Consider the following 17517-nt stretch of genomic DNA (forward strand, 5'->3'; position numbering starts at 1 on the left):
AACTTGTTTTTCTATTTGATTTCTGATAATTTTTTTAAATAATGCAGGGAAATTTAACGCATCCTGAAATGCAAACTGCGATTGTAAAAGTTTTACGTCTTAGAGAGGAAAATGACATATCTCAATTTCCTTTGTTTGGTAAGTTTTTTTTTATTGATAGTAATAAAAGTATTATGAAAGAAAAGAATATGCTGATGCTGCTGGGTGGAATATAGAGATTACAGCTTCGTTATATGACGAAAAATTATTGGATTCAAATGAAGAAAGTATTTCTTTCCGATAAAGAAGTTCACACCAATAATAAGCCAGATCAAATAAAATACGCCAAGATTTACGTCTAGCGGGACAACTCAAGATTTTCCCGCCGGTTACCATCAAAATACGTTAGTCTGATAGGAAATAAGCCAATATGGCAACACTGTGTAGAAAACACCAAAACACAGGTTTCCTACACTCCTACCACATGTACGACCAGCCATCGGTAAAACTTCGTCATTACGCATTCGCGAAGGAGAAGCCAAGGAGAAATTTGTGACACATGATGTACCCAAAAACTCTTCAATGGAGAAGATAGGAACGCGCATTACTAATATACCTTTTTAAGTTTATCTGATTGTTTTGAATACTTTTCTAGTATAGGGCAGAATGTCAGAATAATGAGATTTACGCATGAGAAATTTCTGTGAGAGTATTAACCTAACCCGAAATTGAGTTGAGCCTAACTTTTGAAGGAGAAGGTCCACAGAAATGTAGCATTGTAGAGTAACAGGAGTGTAAAGACTGGTCTAAAGGCATAAATGATCTGTTCGGTTACACCGCAGCGTAAGGACCTCTCGCAATCGCATTTTATCTATGTATGTATACATATAATTATATATAGATGCTGAAGACAGAAAGAAATTTACACATTTGATAAATTACTTACGTTTGACATGAAAATATTTGACAAAAAAGGCTATGATAAGAAGCTACATCTTTCAAAATATATTTTCAAAATTCCATTTAAATAGAGCTAACAAAAAGTAAATAGCTGATATCATTCAAAGTAAGTAAATGTCAGAATAATTTTGAAGCTAAAATCATCCCCTTTAAGAGCACTTGTTTTTAACATCACTACATAAAAAACGTTGAATTTTGGTCCATGAGATTCTCCCCAAGATTTGCAAGAAGCTCCTTATCTGGCTTTGAACACTTACACTTTGACTCACTATCACAATTTTTCTTATTTTGTCCTCTCAGCCAGCAGCCATAAAGCTTGTTCAAACGAAAACGAGTTAGACCCTTTAAACCCTTTTCTTCTAAATACAGCTGGAAACGCCTGAAAAAGAAGCAAATAACAACTTTAAAACCAGTCCATAAAAAACTGTTAAACTTTAAAAAAAATATTAACTAAAATCCCCCTTATATGCTTGCTATATTTTGTAATTGTTTAAAAATTAATAATGGAGAAATGTTTTCCCCAACTTTGATAAAGATTTTTATTGCCCTTGGAGTCCTGATTCCAAACAATTTTAGATTCCTATTTGAGTTATACATCATATATCGCAATGCTTTTCCATGTAGTGTGTGTAATATAAAGATAAAGTTTCTTTCCAATGCTAATGTCTTAATTGAGCAAAGACTCCCTTTTATACATATTTCACGGTATTCAATATAAGACTAAAACCAAGTATGCTGTTTATTTGACCTGCTTTGAAATAGATTTTAATTTCTTCAAAGCTTTTTCTTTAAAGTATTAAATAAAAAAAGTTTTTTCTAACGAAAGTAAGAAGTAACATTTAAAAAACAGACAAACATAAACTATTCCTTTTATGAAAGGCCTTCAACCCTTTGATGTTTACGCTAAAGTTTTATAATGCTTTAAAATTACTTGATCTCAACTGAACGACCATTGTGTTTGCGCAGTCGTTTTTTAAGAACTGGGACAAAAGTCAAACTTTAGCACCAAAAGAATTGAGGACAAGGATAGCCTTCAATATACGGAAAATTATGCCCCATTCGAGTTTTAATGTCACTCCTTACTTTCATTGGGAAAACATGATTTTTAAAAATCTAAGTTCTTATCGTTTTTCAAATCATACCCAGCCCTGTCTTAGATATGATAAGGGCTGCTGCCCGAATAAGAACCTACTGCTTGCTGTTATATTGTGTACATCGATACTTGTAAATGGATTGGTAGCATAAAAATGTAGTTTATTATTAGCACAATTCCTCTGTTTCTTCATTTCTTTGCCAAAAAACAAGTGACTAAAGCCATTGACTACAATAAAAAAATTAAAATGGCAGAAGATTAGACAGCCGGAATGAATTTGACACTGAGTTGAATTTGCGAATGAAAGAATATATTTGCAAAATTGTCTCCCCCCCCCCCCTGCTTTTCGGAAATGGTGGAAATTTTCTCAGGTTTGTAAGTTTTGTTGGGTAACTTTAAACTTCATAAATCTTATGTCTAGGAATCATAGACAGCGCAATAATAATACCTAGGACACGTGGGCACAATGTATTATTTTTTCTCTGACCATGGCACTTCGCATAGCAGGAGTTGTCGTAGAAACTTGGAAAGGAGCTCATTCGATTGGAAACTGAAAGTTCTTGTGCTCTTTCAAGAATCAAAAATGATTGAAGGGCATCCAGCGTCCCCCCTCCACGCCCCTCATTTCCCCAAACACATTCAATCAAAATTTTGGGATAGCCAATTTGTTCAAAATAGTTGAAAGGTCCAGTAGTTGTGTCTTTGGGGATTACAACGTGCCAAAAACCGCAGGGCAAGGGTTATAGGCTATGCTAGTTGCCCATTATTAATAGATGATGGGTAAGTTTTTTGTATGGAAGGCGTGGTCACACAAGCATCGGAGAGGGCTTAAATTTCTTTTTTAGAGTTTTGGTCACTGTTACACCTGATTCCTTCTAAAAAAAAAAAACAAAAAAAAGGTTGAAAATAGATTTATGTATAGATTTCAAGCTTTCCAGATTTATCATCAAATTCATTTAACAGCAGTCCTCTTAGGTATTGCCACCTGCATCCCCTCACATTAAAAAAAAACAAAACACATTTGATTTGAAAAAAATGAGAGCAATCCATGTCTCCACCTTCTTCAAGAAAAGTAATTGTATTTTACGCCACATAAACTTGGATTCTACTTACCGAAAAGAGCTGTTCAATTGAGAGCCATAAGTGTCAGGCTTTAGCTTTGCATGCGTCAATGATGCCATACATACAAGTTTTTCAAGACAGCAATCCCCACGGATTCCATACTCCTTTACCACGTCTGACCTTGATTCTTTTACCTTGTTTTCCACCTCCATAATGGTGAAAATAATGTTTTCCAGCACAGATTCACGAAGGGAACGCTGCAAAATTGTGTTGGTAATTTTGAAAATATTGCGTGACATAATAACACGCTATTACTGTTACTAGTACAACTACTACTGCTTTTAGTCACAAATAATTGCAGCAGAAATTCACCTTGCCTAAACGCATATATCTTATCTCTTTAAACGAAAAATAGTTGTATTCATATATATGCATAGTTTTTTTCCCCAAAACAGCTCATATTTTTTCTTTTTGAAAATTGGCATCATGGGATATTTTGGTCGTAAAAAACGACCTATATAGGTCAAGAGTTTGATAAAATTGGTTAAGAGCCTTAATTTTTGGGGGCAAAATCCCACGCAACAACATCTGTAGGAGCACATTTAGCTTAAATACGTCATTTTTTCCAAAGGAGTTGTTGTATCGTTTTTAGTGTCTGTGACAAAGAAAAATTACACAAGAAAGATAGCTAAGTAAAAAATACCAAGTGCAATGAGTTTATTTGCATAAGGCGTTTTCAGTTGTTTCGTAATACCTAATGAACAAATGAATAACCTAGACCATGAAGAACAAAGATATATACGGTTAGAATGCTTACTATAACAACAAGTACAGTGAGTCAAAATTGAAAGTGAAGAACAAAAGAATATTTGGTTAGAAGATAAGCGACTGCAAGAATTAAAAGAAGCCAAAAACAAAAGTAAAGAACGAAGAAATCAATAATTATATGAAATATGACGGAACCAAGAATTAAAAGCGACAGCGAGAATCAGGACGTGTAAAAATATTTTAGAAAATGGTCATCCCGGGATTTCCTGGCGTGCAAAAACGATCAAAATAGATCACGAGTTTGAGAAAATTCTTATAAAGCTTTAATTTTGGAAAACAAAATTCATTTAAGTGATGTTATATTTAAGAGTAGGAGTGAGGAATTTTTACTTTTAAACGGACAAATACCCTCTACTCCTTTCTTCCAATGGTTCAATGGTGAAAGAAGAAGATTTAAAAGCACATCCCTCTTTTGGTGGCCAGGTGTTGCAATTCTAGGTAAGATTCCTGGGTGTTTTAATTACTTGGAATGTGGTTGAGATAATACATAAGTTAAAATAATGGGAGGACTCCCTCGCACCCGTACAATGTGGTCAGCTGTTTCTAGTGGTTTCCTCTGACGTCACGGTACATACCCCTGTGTATTCCTGTGACAGCCCTCTGACGTCACGACAGAAGTAGAATTAGCAATGAATTTCAAGCAGAGTCCTCTGACGTCACGCCACACACCCTCACGCCTTAAAGGGACAGATAAATGGAACTGCCAACCCCTCAAGCCGTCAAACCTACGCAATGCGGTCATAAGTTCTATTAAAGGGAACACAGTTGGTAAGACTGCCATAACACGCCCCTCTAGACTTCAATGACGTCAAACGACTTCAAGCGGACAGGTCTAATATGCTTGACTCAATTTTATGTAGCCTTGCCACAGGAACCCATGGAGGAATCCCCACTTATAACGTAACGACAGCTCACATATTACGTAATGGCGGCACAAACTTTATGTAAGCTCAGCGCATCTTACACAATGTCGGCATACATCACTGTCACATAATACCCATTTTGACATCTCATTTTTCACCCGAAACGCTCAACATATTTTTTCTTTCTTTCTTTAGTCGTTTCTTTGACCCTGCCAGGACTCGAAAGGTCATTCTCATTCAACAGATTTGTGCCTTAACAGGGAGAACTAACGAGCCATTACAAATATTTTGTCCTACTTAGTATATTCTAAAATTAACCTACTGCATGACACCTGAGATTCCCCATTTTTGGCACTCGTTAGAACGGTGTGTTACTTTCCCAAATTTGACACGGTCCCAGAGACATTTGCTCTCAAGATATGAATAGCAATACAGACTAAGAAGTGCTTTAGTTGTATAATGACATTGATAGTCCAAAACAATAAATCTTAAAAACACAGACTTTGTAAAAAAAAAATGTTTTATTATTTGAAACAAATTTAAAAACAATATTAAAAACAAAGAAAAGGGCTGTTAAAAAACAAGGCACACAAAAAATAAAGGGTGAAAAAGGCTTATCGTAGTATATGCAAAAGATTCATATATTATAGAAAAACACACTCCAACATACAACCCAGGGGGCAGGGGGGAGGAGTGATATTAGAGATAGATTTAAAACGTTTTAAAATATATTTCTGAGAGCCCTTAACGAAAATAGAGTGTTTTCGAGACAGGACTATGCAAACATAAAATCAAAATATAGAAAAAAACAGTTAAAAACATGACAAATAAAAAATAAAACGTGAAAACAGGCTTATCGTGATATATACAAAAAAACATCTATTATAGAAAGAGACATCCTAGCATGCAGCCCAGGGGGTAGGGGGGAGGAGGAGTGATATTAGAGATAGGTTTAAGGTGTTTTACGACGTATTTCTGAAAGCCCTAAACAAAAATAGAGCATTTTGAGACAGGACAGTGCGAAAGGAAAAAAAAACAACAAAACATGAAAAGGCTTACATAGGGATAAAGTATAAACAATAAAATGCATAAATCAAATAAGGATGGGAGGGGAGGGGTGCAAGCAACTTGTTCCAGAGGAGGGGTGCCTTGATAATGGGGTTAAATTTATGGTATTTTTAGAGCTTTTTTAACAAAATGGATCGTTTCTTAGATAGGTACGTTATATTTCACTCCCCTGCTAGCGAAAAACTCATTTAATACCTCTCGCCTTATCTTTATGCTCTAGAGTATACTAGTCGATGGCAATGCATACCACCTTGGTAAACTATGGATGGCATACATTACCCTTCTGACATCGCCATATTTCCCCCAAGACATCTTTCAGGCGTTTCTTATAAAAAATTATGCCTTTAAATCCTGTGATTCAAGTTTTCGCAAGCCCAAGCCTATCACGATGCCCCAAAAAACACTCCACACCACCGTGACATTACAGCCCCCCTCCATAATCCATGTTTCAATAGCCCCCCCCCCCCGGGTGAGGTGATATTAGTGGTACATTTAAACAATATTAAGAGATATCGTTGAAGGACTTTTAACGAAAATATCAATTTCTTTTTTGTACTTGTTAGATTTTCACCCTCCTCCATGGAAAAAAATTCTTTAGCACCTCCATCTCAACTTTTAAGCTCTAGAACAAGATACTCCGGGTGATTTACCCCACAATGACAGTACTTGACTGCCCCCCTGACACTACGTCATCATTCCTAAGCCAGTTTTTAGTTATTTCATATTAAAAGTTATGCATTTAAACCCCGTGATTCAAGTTTTTGCAACCCAAGCCTATCATGATGCCCCAAAAAACACTCAACAGAACCATGGCATCACATCCCCCCTCCATCACCCATGTGGCACCAGCCCCCCACCACCAGGCGATCTGATATTAGTGGCACATTTAAACCTTATTAATAGGTATTATTGAAAGACTTTTAACGAAAATATCCATTTCTTGTGAGTACTTGTTAGATTTTTCACCATGCTCCATGGAAAAATTCTTTAACACCGCCATCTTAACTTTTAAGCTGTAGAACATGATACTTCAGGTAATTCATCCCCACAATGACATTACTTGACTGCCTCCCCCCTGACATCACGTCATCCTTTCTAAGCCATTTTCAGTTATTTCATAATAAAAATTATTCATTTAAATCCCATGATTCGAGTTTTTGCAACCAAAGCCTATCATGATGCCCCAAAAAACACTCAACACAATCATGGCTTCACATCCCCCCTCCATCACCCATGTGGCACCAGCCCTCCACCTTCAGTCGATCTGATATTAGTGGCACATTTAAACCTTATTAAGAGGTATTATTGAAAGACTTTTCACGAAAATATCCATTTCTTGTCAGTACTTGTTAGATTTTTCACCATGCTCGATGGAAAAATCTTTAACGCCTCCATCTTAACTTTTAAGCTGTAGAACATGATACTTCAGGTAATTCATCCCCACAATAACATTACTTGACTGCCTCCCCCCTGACATCACGCCATCCTTTCTAAGCCATTTTCAGTTATTTCATAATAAAAATTATGCATTTAAATCCCATGATTCAAGTTTTTGCAACCAAAGCCTATCATGATGCCCCAAAAAATACTCAACACAACTATGGCATCACATCCCTCCTCCATCACCCATATGGCACCAGCCCCCAACCCCCAGGCGATCTGATATTAGTGGCACATTTAAACCTTATTAAGAGGTATTATTGAAAGACTTTTAACGAAAATATCCATTTCTTGTGAGTACTTGTTAGATTTTTCACCATGCTCCATGAAAAAATTCTTTAACACCTCCATCTTAACTTTTAAGCTGTAGAACATGATACTTAAGGTAATTCATCCCCACAATGACATTATTTGACTGTCTCCCCCCTGACATCACTTCATCCTTTCTAAGCCATTTTCAGTTATTTCATAATAAAAATTATGCATTTAAATCCCATGATTCAAGTTTTGCAACCAAAGCCTATCATGATGCCCTAAAAAACACTCCACACCGTCATGTCATCACAATCCCCCCCATCCATCATCATGCGGCACCACCCTCCTGTCTCTTGGGTGAGCTGATATTAGTGGTGCATTTAAACCTTATTAAAGGGTATTATTGAAAGACTTTTAACGAAAATATCCATTTCTTTCAGTACTTGTTAGAATTTTTTATGTTTATGGATGTAAGGATTTTTATTGTTCACCATGCAAGCGGGCTATCATTCCATGTTTTATTTGATGTTTTTTTTGTATGGATGTTTTATGTTTATGGATGTAAGGATTTTTATTGTTCACCATACAAGTGGGCTATCACTCCATGTTATATCTAATGATGTTTTTGGTATGTATGTTTTATGTTTATGGATGTTAGGATTTTCATTGTTCACCATACAAGCGGGCTATCATTCTATGTTTTATTTAATGATGTTTTTTGTATGGATGTAAGGATTTTTATTGTACTCACCATCAGCATGGAGGACTTGCCCTGTATATTAGAACTGATTTGAATATGAAGGTTAGGGATGATTTGTCAGTTAATAAGGAGATGATTTTTGAGTGTTTTGTTACGGAGGTTGATAAGAATGGTGACCCATTTTTTATCGCTGTTTGTTACCACCCCCCTTCAGCTAGGGTAGATTGTTTTTTAGAATTATTAGAGCAACAAATGGACCTTCTAACTCGTAAGAACATGCCGTGATTTGTGTGTGGAGATTTTAACATTGATTTGAATTTGTTAGCATCTAATTCAAAAGCCCGCAATTTTTTGAATTTAATGTTAGGTTATGGGATGCATCCTGCTATAAATATTTGTACTAGAGTGACGGAGTCATCTTCATCTCTAATTGATAATGTATTTTTGAATGTTCCCCATGATTCGTCGAGTGTTGTGTTAAATGATGTTTCGGATCACTTTGGTTTGGCTGTATTAGTTCCGGGTATATTTAAGAATATTAATATTAAGTAACAATGGGTTTATTTAAAAAAAAAAATATATATATACATCATCGATTCCCTGAAGCAATGCTTGTGCGGGAGAAACCCACCTAATAAATCAAAAAACCAAGAAACCAAAAAAGAAAAAAAAAAAAAAAAAAAAAACAGAAAATAAAGAAAAAAAAAAACAAAATAAAAAAATAATTAGAGCTCAACTTACCGGACCCGAAAACCAACGAACCTCCAAACAACACCCAACAAAATTATAATAATTATAATCATATTCAGCTGCAACTAAACCCTCCTCAAAAACAAAACTTAAGTGGCGTGGAATAATCAATTCAAAATATGCACATCAAAACAATGGTTCTTTAGCGACTTACTAAAATCATTCAAACACACAACATTACTCAAATCCTCTGGCAAACTCTCCCAAACTAACGGAACAACATGGCGAATTGAAAACCTAGACCTAGACGTGACCATAGCTGGTCTTCGCACCAACTGAGAAGATCGTGTCAAATGATCGTGAGTAGTAGACGCAATTGTGGTGCTCGCCCTAAGCCTAAGAAATTATTAGTTGATTCAAATACTATTTCAAGATTTAAGCTTAGGATAGAACAGTTAGACTTTAAATTCTTACAAGAAGAATTAGATTTAAATTTGAAGTTTGACCTTTGGTATGGTAAGATTAAGGATACGTTTTTGGAATGTTGTGAAGTGTCAGGAATACAGAAGAGAAGGGTGTCTCCGAATAAACCTTGGAATACAAAGAGTTTGTTACAGTCAATTAATAGAAGACGTTTTTTATATAAGTTGTCAACAAGGAGCAATGATCCTCATGATAATGTAATATATAGAGTTTATAATAGTAGGTTAAATGCTGCACTCCGACTGGCTAAGGTAAAATATTATAAGGTTAAATTTAAAAAAGTTGAGGGTAACCCGAGTAAGACTTGGACATTGATTAAGTCGGTGACTTGCCCTGGTAGCGTCTTGATCCGTCCAGATAATATGGGAATGAATAATAATGTTGCAGATGAGATGTGTAATCACTTCGCTAATATTGGGAAGCGTGTGTCATCATCGGTGCCAGTATTTGATCAAGATGGAGATTTTCGTCAGTTCCTACCTGAAGATTGTGATGTGTCTGCGTACCTTAAATCTGTAACTATTGATGAATTATTTGATGTTATAAATAACATGAAAAATGGTGCATCAGGAGGCGATTTTATTTCGTTGAAGGTTTTGAAGTCGATATTACCTGTTATATCTAGTCATTTTTTAGGACTGATAAATAATTGTTTAAAACCTGGAATATTTCCCGACTGTCTAAAGTGCGCGAATGTTATCCCGATATATAAAGGAGGGGATAATAAATGTTTTAGTGATTATAGACCGATTTCTTTACTGCCATTTATTTCTAGAGTGTTTGAAAAGTTGATTCATAGTAGGATGGTAAGTTTTTTCGAGAAAAGACAATTTTTTAGTTCTAGTCAGTTCGGGATTAGGAGTCATCATTCTACAGAGCATGGAGTTTTGTTTTTAACAACTTTTATTAATGATGCTTTAGACAAGGGTCTGAAGATAGCTTCGATATTTTTGGATATTACTAAAGCATTTGACTCTGTTGATCATGATATACTAGTTCAAAAACTATATAGTAGTGGTATACGTGGTGATTTTTTAAATGTCATAGTTAGTTTTCTTAGTGGAAGGACTCAGTGTGTTGTGATGGATGGAGTTACATCTAAAATTGAATATATTTCGATTGGAGTACCCCAGGGTTCCGTTTTGGGCCCTGTGTTGTTTTTGGTTTATATTAATGACCTTTGTAGAGCTTCAAGTAATGTGTCTTGTTCTTTAGACCTTGATACTTACGGTACTAAGGGAATTCTACCATGTTTTGCTGATGATGCCCATTTCACCGTAGCTGCTAGAACTGAAAATGAGTTGATGACTATATTGAAACAAGGTATTTCTTCGATTGAAAAGTGGATGCGAGTAAATAAATTGAAACTGAATCACAATAAGTCAAATTCTTTGATTTATGGTAGAGTTACTGGACATTATCCATGGATTAATAGTATAGAAGTAGGGCACCATACTATTGTAAGATCTACTAGTACTAGATACCTTGGTGTTATAATTGATGAAAACCTTAGTTTTAAAGACCATATTGCATCTGTTAACAGCAAATTGTCTCGTAATATTGGTATTATACGTAAACTTAGGTATCTTTTTCCGTGTGAAATTCTGAGAATGTTGTATTTTTCTATGGTTCATCCATATCTCATTTACTGTTGTATGGTTTGGTCGAAAACTTTCGTAACTCACTTCCATCCGCTCTGCGTAACACAGAATATGGCAATTAGAGTTCTTTATGGTAATCAAATTGACCTATTTGCATCGGTGAGGCATCTTTACCGCGAGTATAAAATTCTACCGTTAGCAGGAATATGTGTATTCTATAATGCTCTGTTTATGTTTAAATATTTAGCTTCGGAGTTACCATCATGTTTTTCAGAAATGTTTAGTCTTGCGTCTACTGTTCACGATCATTTGACACGATCTTCTCAGTTGATGCGAAGACCAGCTATGGTCACATCTAGGTCTAGGTTTTCAATTCGCCATGTTGTTCCGTTAGTTTGGGAGAGTTTGCCAGAGGATTTGAGGAATGTTGGGGGTTTGCAGGAATTTCGTAAGTTGCTAAAGAACCATTGTTTTGATGTGTATATTTTGAATGGATTATTCCACGCCACTTAAGTTTTGTTTTTGAGGAGGGTTTAGTTGCAGCTGATTATGTTTATAATTATTATATTTTTGTTGGATGTTGTTTGGAGGTTCGTTGGTTTTCGGGTCCGGTAAGTTTAGCTCTAATTATGTTGTTTTTTTTTTGTGTTTTTTTCTTTTTTATATTTTTTTTTTTTTTTTTTTTTTTTTTATTTTGTTAGGAGGGTTTTCTCCCGCACAAGCATTGCTTCAGGGAATCGATGATGTATATATTTTTTTTTTTTAATAAACCCATTGTTACTAATGATGTTTTTTGTATGGATGTAAGGATTTTTATTGTTCACCATACAAGCGGGCTATCATTCCATGTTTTATTTTGTATGGATGTTTTATGTTTATGGATGTAAGGATTTTTATTGTTCACCATACAAGCGGGCTATCATTCCATGTTTTATTTGATGTTTTTTTGTATGTATTTGTTTTTTATTGATGTCATTTTATTGTACTATAATGATGATATTTTTCTTTTCCAATGATACGATTTTTTACATTCTAATGTCTTCCCATTGATTTGTATGAAATTTGTGTTTGATGTAGGAATCAAACGTGAGACCCATGATTTCCTAAGGTAAAAGAACGACACGTTAATCGACTGAACCAAAAAGACATTGAACGTATTATGATTTTAGAAATACATCCAATGTATTGTTTCTGGGACATTGCCCCACTGATGTTAAGCGTCACAATATCGTAAAAACTTCATTCCATTGAACTGGAACAAGTTCCAGCACATTCGATTTATCAATTGGATTTTTGATAGGTGTTAAAATTGACCTGTTTCGGGGCATTTTTATTGCATCATCGTGAGAATATGAATACCACGATGATTTGAGATGCTTACTGGACAGACAATTTCTTCTGATGCTTGGGCGACAAGTCCAACCCCTATCACTCAAACCTATCACTGCACCCTTCCCTCCCTAAATCCCCTCCGAACCCCTCCCCAACCCACCCCCTCCCCATTTTTTTTAACAGGTGTTAGAATGACATGAAACATACTTAAAACATAAGAAAATTACATTTAATATTTTCCAAACTCCAAATGAGAATCATATAGAAATGTTAGTCGTGACTTTTACTATTAGAAAAATAATGTTTTTAGTGACCATTTTTTGGACAGTTTTTTAACCTTTTTTTTACATGTATAAAAATCAGCACTCAACATATTTCATCTACAAATTGGTTTCATGAGGAAAAAATAAAAAAATCAATGTACAAAATTCACGAAGAAAAAAAAAACAACCTGCAATAAGTTTCACGAATAAAAAAATTAACATGCAACAAGTTCCATTAACAAAACAAGTTTCATTTGGATAAAAATCAATGTATAAGTTTCACAAAGAAAAAAATCAACTTGTAACAAGGTTCATGAAGAAAAACCAGCATGCAACAAGTTACAAATACAAAAAAATCAGCGCGCAACAAGTTCCATGGAGAAAATCAGCTTTAAGAGGAGAAAAATCAATATGCAGGTTTCATGATGAGAAAAGTCAACATGCAACAAGTTTCACGAACAAAAAAAAATATGCAACAATTTCCATGAACAATCAGCACGCGACAAGTTCCTTGAACAAAATCAGTTTCACGAGGAGAAAAATCAGTGTACGAGTTTCGCAAAGAGAACAAAAAATCAACACGCAACAAGTTTCACGAACAAAAAAAGTCAGCACACAAAAAAAAATCAAAGATCAAAAAATATGCATGTAGTATGTTCCATGAACAAAATTAGTTTTAGGAGGAGAAAAAATCAATGTACATGTTTTACGAAGAGAAAAAATCAACCTGCAACAAGTTTCACGAATAAAAAAACAGCAAGCAACAAGTTCCACGAACAAAAAAAAAACAATCAGCACGAAACAACTTCCATTAAAAAAATCAGTTTCAAGAAGGGAAAAATCAATGTACAAGTTTCGAGAAGAGAATAAACAAAATCACACTGCAACACGTTTCACGAACAAAAGATCATCACTCAACAAGTTCCACGAGCATAAATCAGCGTGCAACAAGTTCCATGAACAAAACCAGTTTTCTCAATGAGGAATAAAAAATCAGCACGTAATAAGTTCTACGAACAAAATCAGTTTAACGGGGAGAAAAATCATTGTTTAAATATCGCGAAGAGAAAAAAATGAGCATGCAACAAGTTTCACGAAGAAACATCAGCACTCAACAAGTTTCACAAAAATAAATCAGCACAGTCAAGTTCCATGAACCAAATCGGCTCCAAGAGAAGAAAAAATCAATGTGCAAGTTTCATGAAGAGAAAAATCAACATGCAACAAGTTTCATGAACAGAAGAACCATCATGCAACAAGTTCCATGAACAACAATCAGCACGCAACAAGTTCCATGAAGAAAATCAGTTTCACGAGGAGAAAAACCATTGCACAAGTTTCGCGAAGAGAAAAAAAGCAACATGGAACAAGTTTGACGAACAAAAACAATCAGCACGCAACAAGACAAAACAATCAGCACGCAACAAGTTCCATTAGCTAAATCAGTCTCATGAGGTGAAAAATCAAAGTTTCACAAATAAAAAAATTATCACTCAACAAGTTCCACGAACATAACTAAGCAAGCAACAAGTTCCATGAACAAAATAAGTTTTCTCAATGAGAAAAATCATTGTAGATGTTTCACGAAGAGAAGGTTCAACATGTAATATGAATCAGGTGAATAGAGTATGCATGCAATAAGTTCCATGAACAAATTTAGTTTCTCTATGTGGAAAAAAATCAAGTTTCATGAAGAAAAAACCATCATGCAACAAGTTCCATGAACAACAATCAACACGCAACAAGTTGCTTGAACAAAATCGTTAACGAGGAGAAAAATCAGTGTACGAGTTTTGCAAAGAGAAAAAAAAATCAACATGCAACAAGTTTCACGAACAAAAGAAAACAGTCAGCACACAAAAAAATCTACGATCAAAAAAAATATGCATGCAGTATATTCCATGTACAAAATTAGTTTAAGGAGAAGAAGAAAATCAATGTACATGTTTCACGAAGAGAAAAATCCACCTGCAATAAGTTTCACGAGTAAAAAACAGCAAGCAACAAGTTCCACGAACAAAAAAACAATCAGCATGCAACAACTTGCATTAACAAAATCAGTTTCACGAAGAGAAAAATCAATTTACAAGTTTCGAGAAGAGAGTAAACAAAATCACACTGCAACACGTTTCACGAACAAAAGATCATAACTCAACAAGTTCCACGAGCATAAATCAGCGTGCAACAAGTTCCATGAACAAAACCAGTTTTCTCAATGAGGAAAATCATTGTAGAAGTTTCGCGAAGAGAAAAATTAGCTAAATCAGCTAAAATTTGCAAATTCCATTAGCTAAATCAGTCTCACGAGGTGAAAAATCAAAGTTTCACAAACAAAAAAATGATCACTCAACAAGTTCCACGAACATAACTAAGCATGCAACAAGTTCCATGAACAAAATAAGCTTTCTCAATGAGAAAAATGATTGTAGATGTCTCACGAAGAGAAGAATCAACATGTAACATGAATCACGATCATAGAATATGCATGCAATAAGTTCCATGAACAAAATTAGTTTCACTATGTGGAAAAAAAAAATCAAGTTTCATGAAGAAAAAACCATCATGCAACAAGTTCCATGAACAACAATCAGCACGCATCAAGTTGTTTGAACAAAATCAGCTTCACGAGGAGAAAAATCAGTGTAAGGGTTTTGCAAAGAGAAAGAAAATCAACATGCAACAAGTTTCACGAACAAAAAAAACAGTCAGCACACAAAAAAATCCACGATCAAAAAAATATGCATGCAGTATGTTCCATGAACAAAATTAGTTTCAAGAGGAGAAAAAAATCAATGTACATGTTTTACGAAGAGAAAAAATCAACCTGCAACAAGTTTCACGAGTAAAAAAACAGCAAGCAACAAGCTCAACGAACAAAACAAACAATCAGCATGCAACAACTTCCATTAACAAAATCAGTTTCACCAAGAGAAAAATCAATGTACAAGTTTCAAGAAGAGAGTAAACAAAATCACACTGCAACATGTTTCACGAACAAAAGATCATCACTCAACAAGTTCCACGAGCATAAATCAGCGTGCAACAAGTTTCATGAACAAAACCAGTTTTATCAATGAGGCAAATCATTGTTGAAGTTTCACGAAGAGAAAAACCAACATTTAAGATGGATCACGAACAAAGAAATATGCTTGCAATAAGCTGCATGAACAAAATTAGTTTAACTAGGTAGAAAAAATCAATGTATTTGTTTCACGAAGAAAAAAAATAAACATGCAACAAGTTTCAGGAATAAAAATCAGCACTGCAACAAGTTTCACGAACAAAATCAGTTTAACGGGAAGAAAAATCATTGCTTAAGTTTCGCGAAGAGAAAAAAATCAGCATGCAACGAGTTTCAAGAAGAAAAATCAGTACGGAACAAGTTCCAGAATCAGAAAAATATGCATGCAGTATGTTCCATGGACAAAAATAGTTTTAGGAGGATAAAAAAATCGATGTACATGTTTCACGAAGAGAAAAAATCAACATGCAACAAGTTTCACGAATAAAAAACAGCATGCAACAAGTTCTACGAACTAAAAAAACAATCAGCACGCAACGAGTTCCATTAACAAAATCAGTTTTACGAGGTGAAAAATCAATGTACAAGTTTCGCGAAGTGAAAAAATCCGGATGCAACAAGTTTTACAAACAAAAAAAATGATCACTCAACCAGTTTCACGAACATAAATTGACGTGCAACAAGTTCAATGAACAAAACCAGTTTTCTCAATGAGGAAAATCATTGTAGAGGTTTCACCAAGAGAGAAATCAACATGGAACATGGATCACGAACAAAGAAATATGCATGCAATAAGTTCCAAGAACAAAATTAGTTTCACTAGGTAAAAAAAATCAATATACTTGTTTCACGAAAAGAAAAAATAAACATGCTACAAGTTTCAGGAATAAGAAATCAGCCCTCAATAAGTTCCATGACCAAAATAAGTTAAACGGGGAGAAAAATTATTGTTTAAGTTTCGCGATGAGAAAAAAATCAGCATGCAACAAGTTTCACGAAGAAAAATCAGCACTCAACAAGTTACGCAAACATAAATCAGCACGGTCAAGTTCCATGAACAAAATTGGCTTCAAAAGGAAAAAAATCAATGTGCAAGTTTCACGAAGAGAAAAATCAACATGCAACAAGTTTCATGATCAAAAATCCATCATGCAACAAGTTCCATGAATAACAATCAGCACGCAATAAGTTCCTTGAACAAAATAAGTTTCACGAAGAGAAAAACCAGTGTACAAGTTTCGCGAAGAGAAAAAAAGCAACATACAACACTTTTCACGAACAAAAAAAATCAGCACGCAATAAGTTCCAGAATCAGAAAAATATGCATGCAATATGTTCCATGGACAAAATTAGTTTTAGGAGGAGAAAAAAAAATCAATGTACATGTTTCACGAAGAGAAAAAATCAACATGCAACAATTTTCACGAATAAAAAACAGCATGCAACAAGTTTCACGAACTAATAAAAAAAACAATCAGCACGAAACAATTTTCATTAACTAAATCAGTCTTACGAGGTGAAAAATCAATGTACAAGTTTCGCGAGGAGAAAAAATCAACCTGCAAAAAGTTTCACGAATAAGAAAAACAGCAAGCAACAAGTTCCACGAACAAAAAAAAACAATCAGCACGCAACAACTTTTTTAATAAAATCAGTTTCGCGAAGAAAAAAATCAATGTACAAGTTTCGAGAAGAAAATAAACAAAATCACACTGCAACACGTTTCACGAACAAAAGATCACCACTCAACAAGTTCCACAAACATAAATCAGCGTGCAACAAGTTCCATGAACAAAACCAGTTTTCTCAATGAGGAAAATCCTTCTAGAAGCTTCACGAAGAGAAAAATCAACATTGAACATGGATCACGAACAAAGA

The 17517-nt window shown here is 34.7% G+C and overlaps 1 protein-coding gene across 1 annotated transcript in view; it reads right to left on the reverse strand.

The window, feature by feature from the left end:
- Positions 1 to 997: 997 nt before the first annotated feature.
- Positions 998 to 17517, reverse strand: part of LOC148955861 (uncharacterized) — a 101179-nt gene continuing 84659 nt past the window's right edge. Inside the window, exons 3-4 of the mRNA XM_089108389.1 lie at positions 3146 to 3351; positions 998 to 1318 (exon numbers count right to left, since the gene is read on the reverse strand). Coding sequence (XP_088964515.1) covers positions 1114 to 1318; positions 3146 to 3351 — 411 coding nt within the window. The 3' untranslated portion in view covers positions 998 to 1113. The remainder of the gene's footprint in view (positions 1319 to 3145; positions 3352 to 17517) is intronic.

The sequence above is a fragment of the Artemia sp. Qi Xiang Cuo genome, chromosome 2 (genome assembly GCF_049724085.1).
Source record: "Artemia sp. Qi Xiang Cuo chromosome 2, ASM4972408v1, whole genome shotgun sequence".
Taxonomy (NCBI): domain Eukaryota; kingdom Metazoa; phylum Arthropoda; class Branchiopoda; order Anostraca; family Artemiidae; genus Artemia; species Artemia sp. Qi Xiang Cuo.